The sequence below is a fragment of the Protopterus annectens genome, chromosome 15.part0, assembly GCF_019279795.1.
Source record: "Protopterus annectens isolate FY-2018-M chromosome 15.part0, PAN1.0, whole genome shotgun sequence".
Lineage (NCBI taxonomy): Eukaryota > Metazoa > Chordata > Ceratodontiformes > Protopteridae > Protopterus > Protopterus annectens.
Genome location: NC_056749.1, coordinates 610,592,334 through 610,615,784, shown reverse-complemented (window position 1 = coordinate 610,615,784; position 23,451 = coordinate 610,592,334). Strand labels below are relative to the sequence as shown.

Sequence of the window (23,451 nt, the reverse complement as noted above, 5' to 3'; positions counted from 1 at the left end):
GGTAAATCCACAACCCCCACTCCTTCATCTACCTTACATCTACCCCCTAAAAGTGTACCAGAGGCCTTCAATACTTTCTTTACAGAAACAGTTCAGTCCCTAGCTAATAACCTACCTCCCAACTCCTCAAACACCTCACCCACTGCTGATAATTTACTTCCTTTCAAATTTGATCCTATCCCCACACACTATATTAAATCCCTATTTAAGAAACTCAAACCTACCACCCTTGCAGCAGACTTATTCCCTGCAGAATTTCTACAAAAGACCGCTAATGAAATAGCTTACCCTATCTCCATCTTAATCAATCGTACTATCCGCGAATCCTATGTCCCCTCCATCTGGAAAATCTCCCACGTTATTCCAATTCATAAAGGGGGCAATTCCACTGAACTCTCTAACTATAGACCTATAGCCATCCTATCTCCCATAGCCAAAATAATGGAAAAATGTATACATAAGCAAATTCTGACTCACCTTATCCAAACAATCTCTTAGCCCCATCCTAGCACGGATTTAGACCTGCCCATAGTACCACAACAGCACTTCTCTCCTTCTCGCACACAATAAATCAAAACCGTAATCACAACATCCTCTCCTCTGCCCTCTTTCTCGACCTATCCAAAGCATTCTATATGGTGAATCACCATCTACTCCTAGACACACTAAAATCACTCAGCCTAAACAACCTTGTAATCAACTGGTTCAACTCTTACCTGCAAGGCAGGCAACAAGCAGTATTATGTAAAGACAATCTATCCCCCCTTCTTCCAGTCACCCTTGGTGTCCCCCAAAGATCCATATTAGGCCCCCTCCTTTTCTCCATATTCATCAATGACCTACCCAAAGTCATCCCAGAAGCAATCTGTATTCAGTATGCAGATGACTCTACCCATATCTCTTCTGCCACCACCTTCTCAGAGCTACAAGCCCCATCCCAAATCACTTTCAACAAAGTAGAGGACTGGCTCAACAATCGTCTCCTACTGAATACAAAACCAAACTATTACTTTTCTCCCCCACCCGTAAACTCACATCACCAAATATTACAATCTAATCCAACAATGGCACCATTATCTCCCCAGACCCATCCACAAAATGTCTTGGTGTAATAATAGACAATAACCTAACATTTGACACTCATATAGACAAAACCATTAAAAAAGTTAACAAAAAACTAAGCTCCTTGTATAGCATTAAATCATTCCTAACCCCACCTGCCAGAACAGCCATAGCGCGTACCCATCTCCTATCAACCCTTCTCTATGCCTCACCCATCTTTGTAAACCTACGGAAATCAAACCTAAACAAATTAGATAGCTGCTATAACAATATAGCTAGATTCGCCACAGCCACAGCCTACAGAACCCATCACTGTCTAAATCTTAAAACACTAGACTGGCTAGAACTACCCAATCAACTACAGTACAACCAACTCATAGTTATTCATAATATCCTCTACCAATCTAACAGTACACCCATTCTGACTAACATTATCACCCCCTACAGCAACCTAGCATCCCTCTGCTCATCCAACAAAATGTATGTGCAATCTGCCAAAGCCAACAACTCAGTCGGAGAATCATTATTCTCCAACTCAGCTGGCAAAAAATGGAACATGCTCCCTCCAGATCTTAACACCATAGCCTCCTTACCCCAATTCAAAATATCCCTAAAGAATCACCTAAACAAGCATTGGCTATGTCCATGTCTAAACCCAGACTAACCCAATATACATACAACCCTAGTAGGTAAACTATGCAATATAAACAACTTCCTTATCCTGTTTGAATCAACTTTCTAAACCAAACTCACCCGACTATTTATAATACTCAACAACCTTTAGAACAATACTAACTAAATCTAACCTAACTTCCTATCCTATCCTTTCTTATGCTTTGTTTCTAACTCCCTATCCTAACCATGCTCATACCTTTTTTAACTCTTCTATATCAACCTGTTTTCCTAGACATTCCGAGCACATGCTTTTTAACCTTCTACATCTAATTTCTTATAACTCCCCTTCTTAACTAACCACCTTTTTTCTCCTGGTTGTCATTCATGACATCTATCTAAGTAACATGTCATTCTATACTCTCACAACCTGTCCAGCAATTTCTGTACATACTTCATACTATAAACCTATAAAGATCTTAAAACTTCAATGTAACCATGTATATATATAATCACCTTTTAAAATGTTTACATTTTTTTTCAATGTAACCATGAATATTGATTGTCATCTTTTGTACATGTGGAGCTTTTCTCCCTGGGCCTCCGCTGAAAATGGACATGTATCCATTTGGACTCTCCCGGTTAACAAATGTCAAATAAATAAATAAATAAAATAAATACTGGTTAAACAACATACAACCCAAGATTGCCTTCCCACCATACAACGGCTCATTTTTTAATTTGTACAGCATCTTTTTTTTTTTTTTGCAGGTAATCCACACACAGTAATGCCTACATGCTACTACTAGCTCAGTCAGTGATGAAGCAGAGATCTGTGACCGAATGGAAGGGCTAGGTAGCCTTCACTAAGTTTCACCCGTACAAAAAAACACATTTGCTGCACAGACGAATACCAATCTGGCTGGTCAATGTTCCTTGCTCTTTTAATAATATTCAGTATTAACCGGTATTTTTCTTGGTGTTTGGCCTGTGAGACTCACTGTGAGAGTTTGGTGTTTTAAGCCAACATTTTCCCATGTCATTATATATGAAACCAGCTGTACTAGAAATTTTCAGCTACATTCAGTGTCCCATAAGTAACTGTCACTTTTAGCTCTGATGCAAAAGCCACTTTTAGATTTCTAATACCATTTCCTGCTACTTGACCAAAGATACAGTTTCATCAGTGGAATATGATGCATAAGCAGACTCTTGTCACCTCTGTTTTTCACTTGACACCTCACTTAGACTAAGGAATTAAAACAGGTATGGATTTTAGAATTCTTTATTATTTTCAAACTATTGGCAAATGAAAAATCAATTACTGACTGAAGAAAATAAGAAACTAGCCATTGAAAATACAATCAAATTCATTCCTTTCAAGAAGCTGTTATATACACAAATTATGGTAAATAACAATCTATATTATACCTTATCTAAATTAAATAAATTCAATCCTAACTTTTCGCCTATATGTCCCCATTGTCGGATCAAACAGCTGATATTTTATATGTCATGTGGAACTGTACTAAGATACACAACGTATGGTGTTCCTTGAGAGTAAGATTAGAGAAGATGGGATATGAAAAATCAACCATTACTTGGGAGACAGCTATATTGCACATTAATATCAATCAACTCCCAAAAATATTAAAACATGTCTTTATTATGTGTGCCCTTATTAAATTCTTTATTACAAAGAATTGGAATGTCATGTCACCAATTACATGGGAAAATTTTAGCAATCTTGCTATCAAATATATCTCATCTCACAAATTAATTTATTCAAAAACAAAAAACAAATGCTATTACCAAAAATATTGGGGTTACTTACTAGATATAATTCTTGACAAATAAAATTTGCCTACAAATTGTCATGAAAAGCTAACCTTTAAATAAGAAATGAATGTAGTATAATAAGAAGTTATGTACCTACCATAACGTTCCATGTTAGTTGTCTTCTTCTCGCCTTCTTTCTTGCTGGATGGGTTCGGAGCCGATCCTCGGCTCCGACTCGGCCAAAACTAAAGCTCGAGAACTAATTCCACCGGCTCGAGGCTCCCCTATATCCCACAATGCTAGGCGGTAACTACTCAGATCTCGTTTGATAGCTATACCAAGCAATCCTAGTCTCCATAGAATGAAGTAGGGAAACCCACCTCAAAACAATCTGCGTAAAAAGTATCGCAGACCGCGGTAAGGATAAAAGAGGTGGAAGAACGTGTGGGAATGACAACTTCCAGAGGAAGAACACAAACTGAATTCCTGTCGGTCTATCCAGGCTTGGGGGAAGGAGGGTGGGACGCAAGAAAGAAGGCGAGAAGAAGACAACTAACATGGAACGTTATGGTAGGTACATAACTTCTTAATGTTAAGTTGTCAATCTCGCCTTCATTCTTGCTGAATGGGACCGTCCTAGCACCTTATCCCGGGTGGCCTATCGGAACAGACTCTTGAGAACAGTGGAACCAAAATTGGCACGGCTTCTGGAAACCATGTCCAATTTGTAATGTGAAATGAATGTACGAGGAGAAGCCCAGGTGGCTGCTGCACAAATGGAATCTATTGGCAGCCTATCCTGAAAAGCTACGGATGTAGCTAATGCCCTAGTTGAATGAGCTCTAGGTCTTGAGGGTAGTTTTGGTGTCTGATCTCATAGATGAAGGTAATTGTAGAGGTGAGCCATCTAGAGAGGGATACTTTAGTAACTGGAAGGCCCAATTTCCCTTCCGCATATGACAGAAACAATTGATTAGATTTCCTGAATTGTTTAGTCCTGTCTAAGTAATATCTAAGTTGGCGATGAACATCCAAAAAATGTAGCTTTTGTTCTGACCTGTTCGAATAGTTAGGGAAAAAGACGGGGAGATCAGTAATTTGGTTTAGGTTTATTTGAGAGGAAACTTTAGGCAAAAAGGATGGATTAGTACGGAGGGATACCCTGTCTTTGTGAAACACTAAGTAAGGAGGACGACTGCACAGAGCATGGAGTTCAGATACCCTTCTCACTGAAGTTATAGCTACCAGAAAAAGTGTCTTCCAAGAAAGCAACTTCAGAGAACATGAAGCCGCCAGTTCGAAGGGAGGAAGAATTAAAGATGCCAGAACCAAGTTCAAATCCCATTGAGGCGGGGGATCTTTGATTGGAGGTTTGAGAAGAAATACGCCCCTTAAAAAGGCTTTACAGAGTTTGTGAGCCATGATGCTAGTCTCTGAAACACCAACATGAAAATTTGATATGGCAGCCAATTGAACTCTAATGGTAGATGCAGAAGATCCTAAATGAAAGAGTTCTGCTAGAAAGTCTAAAATAGTCTGGATAGGTGCAGTAAAGGGATCTATGTTTCTTGATGTTGCCCAAAAAGAGAAGCGTTTCCATTTGCTACTATAAATCTTCCGGGTGGAGGATTTATGAGAAGCTATCAAGATATCTCGGACCGAGCGAGATATTGAGGGAAGCCTGGCTAAGGTTGGAATCGGAGAAACCACGCTGTGAGGTTTAGAGAAGGCAGAGATTGGTGCAACTGACCCGATTGGTGGGTTATCAGATCTGGTACTGGGTCCAGATGCCAAGGCTGCTCCAAAAGGTAACGATGAAGAAAGGGAAACCATATCTGTCGAGGCCAGTAAGGGGCAATGAGGATCATTGTCACTCTCAAGGCGATGGCTTTCTGAATTAGTTGAGATAGTGGAAAGGGGGGAAAGGCATATAGAAGTCCCCGGGGCCAATCGTGGACTAGAGCGTCTCTGGTGGGATGGCCTGGTAAAGGGGAAGAGAGTGAAGAAGTCGTGACACTTGCTGTTTTGGGGAGTAGCAAAAAGATCGCAGCAAGGCTGGCCCCATCTTAGGAATACTTCTTCTAGAACTGATTTCTTTAGAGACCACTTGTGGGGCATGAGAATTGCTCTGCTCAATTTGTCTGCAATAACATTGGATTTCCCGGGAATGTGCGTTGCTATCAGAAAACGCTGAGAAGAGATCGCCCATTGCCAAAGTCTGAGTGCCTCTCGACATAAAGGGTATGATCTGGTTCCGCCTTGTTTGTTGATGTACCACACTATGGACATGTTGTCCGTTTGAATTGCAATAGTCCCAGTGGGAAGAGAGTCGTGAAGGGCTTGCAAAGCTAAAAGCACTGCTCTCATCTCTAAGACGTTTATGTGCAAGTGGCACTCGAAAGGTTGCCACGTGCCCTGGACTGTCCTGCCCTGATAATGCCCCCCCCCCACCCGATCAGGGAGGCGTCTGTTGTCAACGTGGTGACTGGGGGGGGGAGTGAGGGGTCTTCCTTGGAGGAAATGAGGTGATGTGATCCACCAAGACAGTTGATTCTTGCATGATTGAGTTATCAATATGGTATGGGACATCGGGAGCTGTTGAAAGGACCATTGAGTAAACAGCATCCATTGGAGGATCCTCATGTGAAAGCGAGCTAAGGGGAGAAGGGGAATAGCTGCTGCCATGAGTCCTAACACCTTTAAAACTAGTCTGGCTTTGACTTTGTTGCATTGTAAGAGAAGGGAAACTTGGTTCCGAATGTCTGACACTCTCTGCTCTGTGAGTCTGGCTGAAAGATTGAGTGTGTCTAAGATGGAGCCTATAAAGGTAATAGATTGACAAGGCAACAAGGCAGATTTTTCGAAATTTATCGAAATGCTTAGAGCTTGGCAAGATTGGATGGTGAAGTCCCTGGATAGAAGAAGCTGATGTCTGGTGGTGGCGGTAAAGAGCCAGTCATCTAAATATGGAAACACCTGGAATCCTTGACGTCTCAAGTGAGCCACGACCACTGCCATGCATTTGGTAAACACACGGGGGGCTGTAGTGAGACCAAAGGGCAGGGCCCTGAACTGGTAGTGACTGGCTCCCAGCCTGAAGCGGAGATATCTCCTGGAGCGTCTGTTCATCTTGAAGTGGTAGTACGCGTCCTGAAGATCTATCGAGCACATCCAATTGTCCTGACCCAAGAAGGGTAGAATGGACTGTAGCGTGACCATCCGGAATTTTGTTTTCCTGACATACTTGTTTAAGTAGCTGAGATCCAGTATGGGTCTCCAGTCCCCTGTTTTTTTTTGGTACCAAAAAGAATTTGGAGTAGATTCCGGATCGTTGCTGGTCTGCTGGGACTGATTGGATAGCTCTTTTTGATAGCAGCTTTTAAATTTCTAATGCTGCTTGTTCCCTTAGACCGGGTGGAACGTCTGGAAGGGATCTTTTGGGTTGGGATGGGATGTGAACAAAGGGAATTTTGTAACCCTCAGATATTATCGACTGTACCCATTTGTCTTGAGTAAGGGAAAGCCAGGCTTTTGGGTACAGGGATAATCTTCTCCCGACTGCCTCCGAAGGTGGACAGCCAGGCAGCCCCTCAGGGATGCTGAAAGGGTTTGTCAGAGAACATTTCTCTGCTACCCTGGTTTTGCGGACCTCCTCTGCCTCTAGGGCAGCGTCTATTATTATTATTCCCCCCTCTGCCTCTAGAGGAGAATCGGCCTTGTGCGTCAGATGAGACTCCCTGGGACTGTTTGCGGAACCACATCTTTCCTCCCCTCTGACCTTTGGGATAGGGTCTAGAAGGGGTAGAAATACGGACTCCTACGGCAGAGAGAGTCTTACCTTCTACCTCGCACCTGGTCAATGTATCCTTCACCTGTGGACCAAACAAGGATGATCCATCAAAGGGAGAATTGGTGAAGGACGCCTTGAAAGGGTCCGCAAAATTACATAGCCGCATCCAGGCGTGACGTCGTAAGGCAACACCTGTGCCTGCGGCTCTACTCGCCCCATCTGCAGCATATGATACCAGCCGCATGGAGGAGTTAACAATGGAATTCAGGGTTGTCAACTGGGAGTTCATTGTGTCTTTCAACCCCTCAGCTGTAGGATCCTTTATCAGTTCACCCATATCCTTGAGAAAATCTCTCTGGAGACGAGTGAAGTGGCAGAAGTAATTCAGCGAATGCATTGAAAAGGTCGCTGATGAGAACATCCGCTTGCCGTACCTATCCATGGTCCTAGATTCCTTATTAGGAGGATGGACAGGAACCGAAGGATCAGCTAACTCCTTCTTAGTGGCCGCAGCCACCACCATGGCATCAACAGGGACACCTTTGGATAAAAAATCTTTATCTCTAGGGGCAGTAATAAATTTAGATGGTCTCCTCGGGGTGGGTTCCACTGAATCAGGAGCCATCCAAGCCTTCCTTGCCACCACTTCCATAAGGGGGTCAAAGGGAGGGGACACCCAGGAGGTAGAAGGGCGAGAGCCAAACGCCTCAAGATACACTGACTCATCCTCCGAAGGGTTAAGGGCTGGCCAGTTCCCCCTCTGTTTCAGGATCTTAAGGATGTCAGCAAAGGAGACATCCTCAGAGGGGGATCGAGGGGAACCTTCGGATTCCTCTAAGTCAGTGTCAGAGGTGATAGACTCAGGGGAGTCAATGTGCTTCCTCTTGCACTGCCTCTTCCTTGGGGGATCTCCTGCCGGGTCAGGAGAGGCCTCGGAAGAGGAGGAAATTCCCAATGGGGAAACTTGAGGAGTTGGCTCTCTGCGGTCTAAAACAAGGGGGTGAGTAGAAATCACCGCAGGCACTGTAGATGGGGGGGCTGAAGGAGCTGAATGTGGGGCAGAACCTGGTTCTAGCATGCTCCGCATGACCTCGAAGGCACCCCTGTCAGGCAAGGCCAGAGGCACCCGCTCCGAAGAGACAAGGACCTCCCCCGACACCGACAGGGACGGCTCCGAAGCCGATGTCGGAGCTGAACTCACCAACGCCGAAGCCCCGAGAGGGAGAGCGGGGTTGGACAAGGGTCCGATGCCACTCGCCCCCTCGGAGCCGACGAGGGAAGCTCGGCGCCGAGATTCCTCCAAGGAGGAGATCGGAGCAGAAGACGGAGCCGAAAGGGAAGGTATCGGATCCGACGCACCGACAGCCATGGCTCCGACAAGCCCTGGCTCCGAACTCAAAGGAGTCAGAGGAGGAATGTACTGGGGAACGGAAATAGCCACTGACTGGTGAGTCGGGCTATGCAGCATTTGGGCCAGTGCCTCGGACTTGAGAAGTCTACTCACTACCCTTTGCAAATCATGGTCAGATAACCTGGAAGACCGTGAGGAATGAGTTTTATGGCTCCGTTCAGAAAGGAGAGGGGATCCTGGTGCCGAATGCACGTAGCCGATAGAGGGGGATCTGGACCTCTTCCTAGACTGTGGCTCCGATAAAATTATCGGAGCCGACGGAGTTTTATCAGCCTCAGCTCCAGCCGGAGCCGAGGTAACAGTATGAGGCTTGGAAACATCAGCTCCAGCCGGAGCCGATGTCGAAGCCGACTTAGTCTTTCCAGCAGTCGACTCTGGAACCGGAGCCGACTGTTTGGGAGTTTTGGAAGGCTTCCCCGACACAGACTGAGTCGGGGGGCCTTCAGGCTTTAATAAGCCCCACAAGATTAGCTTGTTCTTGCGTTCCTGCAGGACTCTTGGGCTAAAACCATGACAAACAGCACAAGAGTCCTGCAGGTGCACAGGTCCCAGGCAATACACACAAGAAGTGTGACCGTCTGTCAGAGACATTTTCTGACAGCACGAGTCACACTTCTTGAAGCCTGAGACCTTGTCTTTTGACATTGTAAAAAGGAGTGCCTGACACAACACAAACACACTACAGACACACCCTTTACAGAAAAAATTATTAAATTATTAAATTAAATTATTAAAGGCTAAAACAAGCCACAAACACACACACACAAGCCCTTAACAGAAAAAAGGACAACTGATTTAGTCACTAATGGACTGGGGGAAGGGTAGGGGCCGAAGGCCTACAAGATAAGGGAAGAAAGGGAAAAAAGACTCGACAAACAGAGGTCGATTGATCTAAATACTTAAATTAAACTAAAAGGTTATGTATGACAACAAAAAAGGGGGTTTTAGAAGTACCTAATAAGGTAAAAATCTAACTCACCTGCCTGAGCCGGTAGAAAAGCACCTAGTCAGCTATAGCGGCAAACGAGATCTGAGTAGTTACCGCCTAGCATTGTGGGATATAGGGGAGCCTCGAGCCGGTGGAATTAGTTCTCGAGCTTTAGTTTTGGCCGAGTCGGAGCCGAGGATCGGCTCCGAACCCATCCAGCAAGAATGAAGGCAAGATTGACAACTTAACATCCAGTCTTTCTTGCATCTTCTCCCTTCTCTTAGTATATGTGTAACTAGACATTTTCCCTAAACATACAAATAAATGGTTAAATTTCTATTTTTACTTTATATATAGACTATCTCCATTTTAACTATCCCTTATGAGACCAAATGAACATAAGAATTCTCATACTTTGAAAACAAACTGGGCCACCAAACGTTGCAGTCTCTTCCACAAAAAGCCACACTATGAAAAGACAAAATCCAATTAATGAACACTGAGTCCTGTGAGTCGATAGAACGGAAAATTTATTGCTGATAGTAACGACTAAGCGCTTTCGCCAGCAATCTGGCTTCATCAGAGTCGTTTAAAATACATTCAAATGAACCATATATACCCTTTACTCAAACCCCATTGGCTCAATTCAAACAACCCATCCCCACAATTACCTAAATCCTAAAAACTAGACAAATAAATATTAACATGATATTGCACTTAAATACATAAATTACAATATTCATCATAAATAATAATCATAAAATGGTGATGGTGTGCACATAAAATCAAACTTAATGATGTCAAAACTCCTTATTAAAACATTCATAATCTCCTCAAACCACAATATAATATATTATATAAAATATAAAATTAAGAGTCCCCCATGCTTATTTGTAGAGACAACCAGCTAAATAAATAACATTAACTTACAATATTACTCTGAAATATGTTGCATATTTGATACACTGTGTGTTGACATGCTAACCTACCTTAACCATAGAATACAAGTCCCTAGTACTAAATACATCCTCACTATACTAAAAGGGACCTTAACTTTAAAATGGGTTTAATTGAAATGTAATCGTTTAAACCCGGAGGCTTACAGGCATCTAATCTTAATTGCCATACAGTTTCTAAAGCCCCCACTCTATTGGGTATGTCACCCCCCTCCCCATGATCCAAGACACGTCCAATAACAAAAAATGTAAATTTTTTAAAATCCACACATGAATTACTGTGTAAATAAAGTGCATTGTGCTTGTCCTTTTTTCTGATAGATCTAACATGTTCTGCAATTCTGTCCTGCAATCTCCTAATGGTTTTCCCCACATAGAATGCCTCACATGTTGCACATGTTGCCAAATAAATAATGTTCTTGGTACAGCAATTGCACTGCCCAGGGCACGGAATGGTGTACTTAAAACCTTGTACACAAACATAACTACCCTCGTTGATGTACCTGCACCATCTACAGAAACCACATTTTTTCATTATGGACTTGTATACATTTTTGTTGTTATTATTTCTCTCCAGAATACCTTTAACATTAACCCCCCTACTAAACACAAACACAGGTTCTGAACCCAGTGTTTTTTTGAGGTCGTCACTTAAAACGTAATTCCAAATACTTTTTATTATTCCAACCACCTCTGAAGATCTAGGATTGTATTTAACTATCATCCTTAAATCGGATCCCTTAGGTACACCATTAGTTTCATGTTCTCCATATGTCCTTTTGGTGTTCCCCATGTAACCTAAACCAGTGCATAAAACAGGTGCATAGCGCTCTTTCCTCCCCCTCAAGACATCCCTTCTTACACTTATTAGGAGCTTCAATGGATATCCACAATCCAGAAACATTCCTATAAGCTTAAAAAGCTCAATTCTAAATTGTACATCATTACTAACAAGTCTAGAGGTCCTCACCATTTGCCCCTTAACAATTCCTTTACGCTGGTGAAACGGATGACAACTAGAGAAGTGTAATAGGGAGTTCGAATAATTTTCTTTTCTAAATATATTACTTTCAAACTCACTATCCGTTTTACTAATGGTGATGTCCAAATAATTGATTTTGTTTTTATCCCAATGAAATGTGAATTTCAAAAATTCTGTTGTGTTACCCAGATATTCCACAAAATCCGCCGCTGATTTCTCATCACCTTCCCAAAAAATCAAAATGTCATCCAAAAATCTACTGTACATCAGTATATTGTTCTTGAACCTGTCTGATGCAAAGATATGTTCTCTTTCCCAAGTAAGTAAAACTGCATTGGCAAATGCTGGGGCGCATTTTGCACCCATCGCAACACCTGACCTTTGTTGAAACAGGTCACCCTCAAAATTGATAAAATTATTATTGAGTACTAATTCCATCAAATCACAAACAAAGTTGGCCTTGGTCCCTTCCAATGAACCATCCTTAGTGATAGCCTCAAAAAACATCTCCAGGCCCACTTTATGGGGAATAACTGAAAATAGGTTCACGATGTCAATGGTAAGAAACCCAAAATCCCTATTCCCTATCTCAAAATTTTTGATTCTATCAAGGCAATGCCATGAATCTCTGATAATATGCGGTGCTTGATTGATAATGGGCTTCACCACTGTATCAATATATGCAGCTAACGTTTCAGTTTTAGACCCCTTAGCTGACACAATGGGCCTAAATTGTAAATTATCAGCCCCTTTATGCACCTTAGGTATTCCGAACAATGTAGGCACCCTAGGGAAATTCACAGTCAAAAAATCATACTCAAATTCATTAATGTTTCCTTGAAATAAAGCATCATGTAAAAATACATCAATTTTGTAATAAGCCCTGTTGATCTCACCCCTTGAGACCAGATTATACTTGTCATCACTATTCAAAATTGCAGACATTTCAGAAATATAATCAGTGTTTGTCATGACAACCATACCCCCCCCTTATCTGGTTTCATAAATCTGTATATTCCAGATTTTTTGAGGGAGTCCAACAATTCTCTCTCTTTCCGTGTCAGGTTGTCATTAAATATAAATACATTATCCAAACATTTTCGTATTTGGGTTTCAACCATTTTTTCAAATAACATCACTTCAGAATTGAAAGGAGGTATAAATGCACTTTTTCTTTTAAGTAGAGTTGATCCATCCACACCCCCATTGTATTCACTGGTTGCCCCTTCTCCAATAGCTGAAAAGAACATTTTTAAATTCATTTGTCTCGTGAACATCCTAAAATCAAGTAAAACCTGCGCTGTATCAACTCTAAACATTGGTACAAAGCTCACACCTTTACTAAATAAGTCAAAGTGTGTCTCACCTATCGTAATGACAGTGTAATTGTAAATACAGTACCCACATTTCTTAAGCAACTGATGTCTGGTACCTTGGAACGCTACTATGTCCTTATGGCCATATAAAGGACAATTCACATTCAACATATCAGTGCCCATACTTTGCTCCTGCGACACTGCATTGTTTACTAGTGATGTAAAATCACTCCCATCAACCATGCTTGTGCTGGTATTATTATCACCATCACAATAATTCTCAAAACCATCACAAAACACTTCAAATGTACAACTATCATTTGGCACCATACTTTCTATGTTGTTGTCATTCCCTATTGCACACATCACATCACCATGTAATAAATTGTCCCTCAATATCTCCCCCTCCTGTTCATTCTCCCACCCCTGTGATACTCTTGTTGGGCTTCCCTTCCCAACAAACCCCTGTTCCGAAGCCTTTCCGATCTCCGAGGGCCATTTTCTGTTTCTAAAAAAACTTCATTATCCCCCCTATCATCATTGTAACTCAAACATTCATTAACATCATTAATTTCTTGCATATTACTGTTTAAGACATTTCTTCTGATACCAGGGGGATAGGCCCTTTTGTATTTGTAGTCCAAACAATCTCTCTCGAGCTTCTTTTTCTTTTTAGCCATATTTTTGTTAACAAAAGTACTAATGTTACTCAATGTCTTGTTAAACCTAGCCAAGTTCTGTTCAAAAACTAAATCAGTGGTAATACTCACATGGAGCTGTTCAATCTGCTCCTGTAATTCAGTTAATTTGGTCTCGTTGTTCCTAATAATAATATCCATCATATCCAAGCCGGTCTTGTTAAACAGCGCTGTTAGTTCTTGAAACGCTGCTGAATTGTCCTCCACTCCCATGGGTCTCTTCCACACTCGCAGACCCATTGGAACTTGATTCAACTCCTTGGATTTTTTTATGGATGGCAATTAAGATTAGATGCCTGTAAGCCTCCGGGTTTAAACGATTACATTTCAATTAAACCCATTTTAAAGTTAAGGTCCATTTTAGTATAGTGAGGATGCATTTAATACTAGGGACTTGTATCCTATGGTTAAGGTAGGTTAGCATGTTAACACACAGTGTATCAAATATGTAATATATTTCAGAGTAATATTGTAATTTAATGTTATTTATTTAGCTGGTTGTCTCTACAAATAAGCATGGGGGACTCTTAATTTTATATTATATAATATATTATATTGTGGTTTGAGGGGATTATGAATGTTTTAATAAGGAGTTTTGACATCATTAAGTTTGATTTTATGTGCACACCATCACCATTTTATGATTATTATTTATGATGAATATTGTAATTTATGTATTTAAGTGCAATATCATGTTAATATTTATTTGTCTAGTTTTTAGGATTTAGGTAATTGTGGGGATGGGTTGTTTGAATTGAGCCAATGGGGTTTGAGTAAAGGGTATATATGGTTCATTTGAATGTATTTTAAACGACTCTGATGAAGCCAGATTGCTGGCGAAAGCGCTTAGTCGTTACTATCAGCAATAAATTTTCTGTTCTATCGACTCACAGGACTCAGTGTTCATTAATTGGATTTTGTCTTTTCATAGTGTGGCTTTTTGTGGAAGAGACTGCAACGTTTGGTGGCCCAGTTTGTTTTTATGGTTTTACTGCCCTGGTGGGTGTCATTCGTTCATTTAATTCTCATACTTTACTTGACGATGTAGTGACTTCTTGTGTATAAATTGTACATATATATATATATATATATATATATATATATATATATAATTTTCTCGGAACGAGATTGTTGTCTGTTTTCTTTAGACAGGTATTTGTATTGTTTATTTGTGTTTTTGAGTTATCGTATTGTTATTATTTTAAAAAAAGAAAACTGAAATAAAGAGATTTTGGAAAAAAAAACTACATATCTGATGAAACATCCAGTCCATTTTTAGAAACTTGCTTGTCATTTAATTACCGTTTGCTAGATATGGACTCCAGAGTTAAGGGCAACTTAAAGAAGAGGCTCATGAACAAATATATTTTATATCTACAGAAAAATAAACGGCACCAATGCATAGTATATATAAAGAAAAATTCAGAAGTACAACGCACAGTGCATAGCTACAGTAGATAAATCACTGTGTACAGCAACTCAACAAAAAGTATAAAAATATGAACAGCAAATTCTTTTTAGCAATACAGAGCCATAGCTAGGCTAAGGCAAAGGAGACGGCTTTACCAGGCTCAAGCTGTTCGGAGGATGCAGACATTGTTGCAGAACATGTGATGCTTTTTCCCTGAAAGCGTATGTGGTAGCTTTTTAAAATGCTGAGTCTCTTTGATACAGTTTAGCAAAAGTACTGGCAAATTGCTGTAAGTAGGTCAGTCAGATATTCTTCTCTCTCCTGGATACTGGTCTTGGGGTGAATGCTACAAGGGGACACTGTGTCTGGCACCAGGCAACCTTGCTACAGTGCTTTAACCACATACTACAAAGTTAAGATTTCACAGCTGAACAATACACAACACAGAAAAAACTGTGAAATGTGCTCGATAGCAGCCCAAGTAAGTGGAGTTTGCTTAGAATGGGGGGGGGGGGCGCTGTTAAAAGATACAACACAAAGAGGCTAAAATTCTGCAAGCATGCTGTTTATACGAAGGGAAGGGAAAGGAACACCTGAGGTGCTGGTGGAGGAGGGGGAAAGATTTATAACTCGTATAACATAATGTTATCTTTTCTGTTGAACTGTTGCCAGGCAGTATACTACTCTACAGAAGAGCCACTCTCCCTCAAGTGCTGGATTTAGAAACATTACTACACTGGCTGTTACAACTTGTGGAAATTGTAAACATTAAAAATAGAAATAAAGTTAAACAGGTAATAAAACGTACTTACGGTGTTAAAAAAAAATACATATATATATATATATATATATATATATATATATATATATATATATATATATGTATATATATGTATATATACATATATGGGTCTACTTCATTTGATCGAAAGACCATTTGACCTAAATCCATTTGATCAAAAACCAGTATTCAAGGCATAAAACTGGGATTTGTCCCCCTCCCCAATGTCGTGCGACCCTGGAGTTGGTATATATAGTTGGGGGGTGTGGGGGGGAAGCCCCCCACCTACTTTTGTTTAACATCTGTACTTTTTGTGTTATTTTCTTCTTTTAAAGGAAACTAGGTGGGGGGCTTCACCCCCCCCCACACCCCCTAACTATATATACCAACTCCAGGGTTGCATGACATTGGGGAGGGGAGGGGAACAAATCCCAGTTTTATGCCTTGAATACTGTTTTTGATCAAATGAAATGTTGATCAAATGGGTTTAGGTCAAATGGTCTTTCGATCAAATGAGGTAGACCCATATATATATATATATATATATATATATATATATATATATATATACATACATACATATACATATATACACATTCACATGTATATACATACATATATACATACATATACATATATACACATTCACATGTATATACATACATATATATGTATATACACATATGTGTGTGTGTATATATATATATATATATATATATATATATATATATATATATATATATATATACACACACACACACACACACACACACACACACTGTGGCCCGCAATGTATAAACCACAATTACAGCAGGGCAACATCATAAAATAACAAACTGATATTAAATGTGTCGACTCCACCGCCTCAAAACTTGCAGCTCTGTTTCATTCTTGAAACATGAGGTCTAGACAAAGTATTTATCCAGTATTGTAAGGGAAGAGGTTATTCAAAAGATTAGAATTTGGTCAAGAAGAATACTGCACAGAATTTCCAACAAACGTAAGGGTTAGCAAGATTTTTTTTTCTACTTTACCTGAGGATGTAGTGACCTCAGAGTTTATGCTACTGTTTAGCAGGCTGCAAGAGGCACAACCACCTGCCTGGGATAGGGATGAAGACTGTCTCCTACAAAAACAGAACTTTGTTCTGACTGAATGCAGAACGTGGGTTTCAGATTGTAAATCATGCACAAATCTAAGCTTCATAACATTTTTCTTGATCATACCTACATAATAAGGCAAGACATTTATTTATTTTTTCTTCTAAAATAAGTGACAGTGCCCCAACAGCTAAGATCAGAAGCATTACATAAACATCTTTCAGTATTTTGGGGGTTTGATTCCCTCAGTCTCCACTTGCATATCATACAACTACCAGCAAGTCATTTAATTAGTCTACACCTTCCATATCACCTCTGCAAAAATGTACTTCTGCTTTATAGTTCGTCTTAATCTAGTTAAGAAAATAATCAAATAATAAACAATGAACACAGAAATTTGGCAGCATTAAAATGATCATGACAGTATACAACAAGGGAAGCTGGGAAGAATTTAACTTGAATATGTATGGGGTCCAAAATGTCAAAGCAGATGTACAATTGCTCAACTTCAGCTGTCTTGGCTGGTTTCCAAAGGCTTAATTTCTAAGACTGGTCCTATTTATCATACTTTTAACAGCTATCACAAAGAGGATGGGTAGCAAGACCAGCCTGTTTACTGATGTTACTAAGATTGCCGTGTGGCGTTACATATAGGAAAACTAGTCTCTGATGAGTCCTTCAGAGGCTTGTATGGTAAGGAAACAAGTGTCAGCTGAGGCTTACTATGCAGAAATGCATGGTTATGAACATGGCTGTGTTATCCAGAAGAAGATATACAAGCTAGGTGGAGTATCCCTAGAGATGACAGAAGAGGACAAGAATCCCACAAATTACAATCATCCAAGAATTAATTTTGCAGAACACTGCTACAGCCAGCACAATGGTGGGCTGCACTTCTAGAAGACAGGCTTCAAAATAAGCTGGGGTTACCTTTTCATTACACTCAGCATTAAGTTCACATCTGGATTACTGCATCCAGTTCTGGCACACAAAAGGGATATGATGTGTTCACATGCACGTACACACACTCAAATACACACTATAAGGGAGCCGCTAAAATGAAATCAGTGATATCAGGGCTCAACTATGAGAAGAGTCTTAAGGTTCTTCGCATTTTCACAAAAGAAGAGAGAGATCGGGGGGATAACAGATGGATATGCTATGCTGTCTCAGAGTAAGCAGATGGTGTGGAATTAAACAAAAATCCAAGAGGATGAAAGGGTACCAGTGCCAGCTACAAAGAACTTTATTCTAAGTTGAATTAAAAATATATATGTCATAGAGGAACTGATAGAGTTCTGGCAGAATGACAGAAGGAACCACGGAACGTATGCCAACAGAAGCATTCAAGGGTGTCAGGGAGCAAAAGAAATCAGTTTGACTAGAGTAAAGGAAGGTCCATCTGCATGAAGACTAAATGCAACAATTGTCCAGGTTCAGCAAATAATGGGGTATCTGTAAGGATCTTCATATGTACCTATGGAAAAACATTTATTTATTTGTTTATTTTAATGCTTACTTACACAACAAACACCTAAACAGCAAGTAGAAGGGAAAAAAAGGGCTTCACTTATAACCAGCATACATACTACAGAAAATATGAATAGTACTTATTATGAGAGAATGTTATCACAAAGATACCACTCTAATTACTGACAAAGATCTGCTTACGTGTAAACAGATTTGAATTTCCCATTTTTTCCATTACTGGAAACCGCAACTTCATATGTAAATTTTGTCGGAAGATGATTAGTCTGACTTTCGCTATTTTGGGAAGTCAGAGGAGGACTCCAAGAAACCAAAGCTGATCTTGCCTGAATACTGGACACCTGAAAAAATTAAAAAGGTTAGGAGAATTAGTCAAGGACCTTACTTCAAGCAACAAGAATACCAAAAATCTACAGGCTATCAACCAAATGGATTGAAACTCAACTGCCATTAAGTCTAACTTCAATTTTTATTTCGGAGGATTTCCACAGTTCGCCAAACAAGATCAACTTTCATGGTTTTGAGCAGAAATGCTGCATTACATACCAACAGTTACCTAAATCCATGTCATATGCACAACCTGAATCAAAGCAAAGAACAAAGTTAAAAACAATATGTCTGCATTTTAATTCCTCATACCACAATGCTTCCTCTTCATGCCACTAATTAAAACTTTATCCAAACTTCTATAAGACGTGCTGTGACGATGACCTATGACCCTTAAATCCTTTATGTTTCTTGCAATTAATGCAAACTGTGTTTTTAGATCTGTACATATTTCCTTTACCATTTTCAATCTACCTGAAATATCCCAGAACACTTGTGAGACATAAGCAAGCAATATTAGACATGGTGGGTATTACAGAGAAATAATGCACAACCCAGGGGCTTATGAAACTTTGGATCCCAACAACCATGGAAGCTTATTATTTTTCTGCATTGCCAGACACAGAGGGCAATGTTGCACTTAAAAGTAAACTGATTTGTACTTGTTTTATTTTTAAAATATAAGTTTTTTTTTTAATATTTTGATGTAAAACAGTACCTTCATATAACGTTTAAAAGTTTCTGCAAGATATGTAATTGCTGATGGACGTTGTTGGAAATATTTTACTTCCAAACATACCTGTTATGCAAGTATTTATATCTACACACAGTTAAATATACACACAAACAAACAGATGCAGAGGTTATGAAACAGTCTCTCTCACATACACAGAAATCCTGATGAACATGCACACAGAAAGTCTCACACACATACATACATACATACATACATACACCAAAATGCTCCCATATTAACAAAAAGGCAAACACATGCAGAAATTTGCACAATAAGAGCCACTTTCTCGACAATGCACACCTCAGATGTCTTATTGTTATCATTTATTAGTAGTATACCCATATTTTTTTTTAGATTTGTATGTAAAATAGGTCCTCCACCTAATGTTTCAAAGTTGCTGAGGGATACGTAATTGTTGCTGGAGGATATATGTTACTTACAAAATAAGAAGCTATGTCTTACCATAATGTTCCATCTGTGTTGTTGATCTTCATCTATTCTTGACTAATAGGTTATGGTTCTGATCCTTGGAAAGTACAGTTTTGTACCTACCATAAATGTAGATGTTCGAGGGGATCATGCCTGATCCTAACTCTATTGGGTAGTCCGCCGCTCAGTCGCGGTAGAAGTATAAGTCTCGAGGCTGGCGTCCAGCAGGAGACGCACTAGCGTCAAGTCGTCCCGGGTACTGCGCAATCTTGCCATCCATATCCTCAGTCTTTTCTTGCCCCAGATGTCAGAGACCCTAAAAGACAAGGCCCAATATACCTGCACCAAATACTATTACAATATATATATAAACAATATATAATACACCCTCAACCACACCTACACAACACAGGGAAGGAGGAGGGAGGAGAGGAGGAGGGGAGTGGAATGCATCTCATCTAATGGATCTTTAGGTGGCGGTAGGTACTATGTACCTGGTTCTCTTCTGCTCCATTGCTGCAGTCCCTCCTAACCAAGAGGTAGAGGGAGGCTGGCAAATCATAAAGCTGGCAAAAAAACAAAGAGCAGGAGCTGACAACATGCCTTGCAAAATAGCTGTGGCAAAACCGACCTAGTAGTAGAGGAAGGAGGAAATGCTTATGCTTGAGAAAGTATACACTGAACCATTCTGTAGCTGCCTCCAAAATATCCTTAGTTGCCACCCCCTGAGCTGTTGAAGTGGAAGTGGCCTAGTGAATGGGAATAATCTAAGCCAATGGGAATCTGCCATGATAAAATAAACAAAATGCAATGCAAAACCCAATCACTAGACCACCTAGAAATAGTTTGTTTTTTGCCCTGCAAACCTCAAAGAAAAAACTAAAACAAAAACTGAGACTGCCTAAAATCTTTTAATCCAATCAAATGCTAGCAGCTGTGCAAAACATGCAAATGCTGCAAAATCTTTCTGCATTTTGTTTTCAAATTTATATAAAGTTTGGGGGTAAATTATAAAAGGTAGGCAAATGAATAGATTTGCATTAAAGCTAGTTAATGAACCAATGATGCCCTATCAAACATGGAAAATCACTGCCATGATACCCTATCACTATGCCAAAATTCTAAGTACCTTCTTGCCAAGTAAGCGCCAACTCTCAGACACCCTTCTGCAGAAGTAATAGCCAACAGAAAAACTACCAGGCTCAATGAGGTATTTCCTAAGTTTTCCCAACACAAATAGAAAAGTTGACAGGAGTAGGAATTTTCATTCCAACCTCTTATTTTGCCTCTAAGAAAAGGACAAGAGGATGCGAAAACAATGGTGGAATCACTTGGTGAGATAGCTGAAATTAGAAACAATGGTGGGTCACATGGATAGTGAGCTGAAATTGCTGCAGCATGAATCTTGATGGAAGAGAAGAAGAGACACACTCAAATATACAAACAAAATCTCCAAGAGCCACACACAAATTCAAAATAAAATCTCTTCATTTTCTTGTACAATTTCTTTGTATAGGTCTTCTACACATCTAATTACACTTTCCTTGTACTTGAGGAAGTTGGACCTGCTGTGTTTCAACACCGCTATGCCAGGATGAAGGATTAGAATTGTTGTCAACACAGAATATGCCAGACTGTTAGATGAAGAGAGATAACAGTAAGATTGACAAAAGGAAAAAGGTATTCCTTCTTAGACCGAACTAGTCAAAGTAAAGGTGTTGGGAGGCAGATAATCTGGAGCTAAACATCTTATCTGACCTTTTGTGTTGTGCCTGGAAGCTAAGAGCGCCTTCAAAAGAAAAGGCAGAGAAAGATTTTGATACACCTTTAGATTTTCCTTTGAGGCTGAGGAGCAAAACCAAATAAGCATGATGATGAAACCACTGAAGCAAAATTTGGCAGCTGGTGGTTTAGTGGACCCTTTGTGCAAAACTTTGGCAGCTGGTGGTTTACTGGGAATTTAGCAGACTCTAAGATCCAGTTTCCCTTTCGTTGGGTCCAACATCTGTCTGCTCTGCACATCACGAAATGCCTCTGTGCTCGTTGCAAACTTTGCCTGCTTAGTTAAAATGCAGAAGCTGGCGCAGCTCCATAAAATCATTGAAACTTGTTTTCTGAGATAAGGAGCCTGTGCCCCCCTTGTTTGTTGATCATTGCATGCCTGGAATTGTCTGTTAGAATCAAGCCACCCCTGTTAAGGTATGACAACTCCTTTGTTTGTCATGTTGCAAACTGGATGCCTAAGAAGAAGTAATGCTTGATATTTAGATGCTGTTCCAACTGCAGACCACTCCTTTTAGATGACTTGTCCATTCTGTGCTCTCCCCAAGCAGTCCATCTCTTGTGTCCGTTAAAATCTGACTACGGCTCCATCCGACCCATCAGGAATCCTGTTTTAGGTGACAAAATTAGGAGCACACCAAAAATTCTGTCCTTTGAATTTGTGGTGTTACATTGAGCCATCACAATCCTGGCAATTTTAGTGTCCAATGCATTTTTTGAACCACCAGAGCTTCCTCCTGCATGTTGTCATTTGGGAAGAGGAAGAATCCCTGAATGCCATGAACCCCTATAGTTGGCATTGGGAAGCACTTGCAGGTAAGATGCCATGAACCCTAGTGTTGAAGGACTGTGGATAGACTCAGCACTTGGCCGGGGTTAAAAGTACCAAGTGGGCTGCTGTATTCAAGTGTCACACAAGGAAAGCACATGGCTTGAGGGTACCCAGAGCTGGACTTTATTTGCATTACAGAAGAGGACTAGGCTAGATAGCACTGCTATAACATATTCAGGATGGGCCAGAAGTCTTCACTTTGACACTTCAGGATGCTGTAGAAGGTCTTCCTTTCTTGAGCCAGAATCAGGCAATCGATCAAGTAAGGGATAGATTTGAATTCTTGTAGCCTGAAGTAAGCTATCACTGGAGCCAGAACCTTGGCAATACAGAGAATAGATAATGAAATTTCAGCTTCAATGAGATCTATAACAACAAATGAGCTTAGTTGAATGAGGTAGTGCATGAGTTGTTAGTTTTTCATCTAAGTGATTGGAATGTTGCTTGAGGATTGAGATCTACGCGTCAATGTCTTGATCTTGAATGTCAGATAGAAAAGGTAGGAGAGGTCTCCAAAAATTGGTCTCCAGAATTTCCCTCAACGTGTTGAGGATAAAAAAATAGGAATTGGTCTCTAGGCCCCTTTCTTTGTACAGGGACTGGCTGAGAATAAAATCCTGGTGTGCCCCTGATTTGCTTGGACTGGCTGAATGGCCCCTATTTGGAGTAACAGAGATTGCCTTGGAAACCTCTCTGTCTTGTGAAAAGGAGCGTCCGTGGTGAATGATTGAAGGGGCAATGTATGGAAATAAAACCTGTAACACTTTGAAAGATTGAAAAGGCACACCAATCTGCCTGCTTCAAAAGAGATCTACTTTCTTTTGAAGAGAGCAGGTGAAGGGTCTGTCTGAGCCTAGGACGGCAATCTGTCTGCCAGAAAAAAGGGCAGGTCATTGGGTCTGTTTTGCCTAAGAGACCTATGTCTCTGCCCCTACTGCGTCTGGAAACTTGACCTAGACTGGGAATCCTTAAAAAGGACCCTTCCATCCTTAGCCCTACCATTTTCCTACCTTTCCCTGGCCTTGGAAGCA

General features: G+C 40.4%; 1 protein-coding gene across 1 annotated transcript in view; it reads right to left on the bottom strand.

Moving 5' to 3' along the window:
• The window catches only part of LOC122789953 (fibronectin type-III domain-containing protein 3A-like), a 1,322,139-nt gene that overhangs the window by 677,632 nt on the left and 621,056 nt on the right, over window positions 1–23,451 (bottom strand). The window contains exon 8 of the mRNA XM_044057452.1: window positions 18,498–18,655. Within this exon, the coding sequence (XP_043913387.1) occupies window positions 18,498–18,655 (158 nt within the window). The remainder of the gene's footprint in view (window positions 1–18,497; window positions 18,656–23,451) is intronic.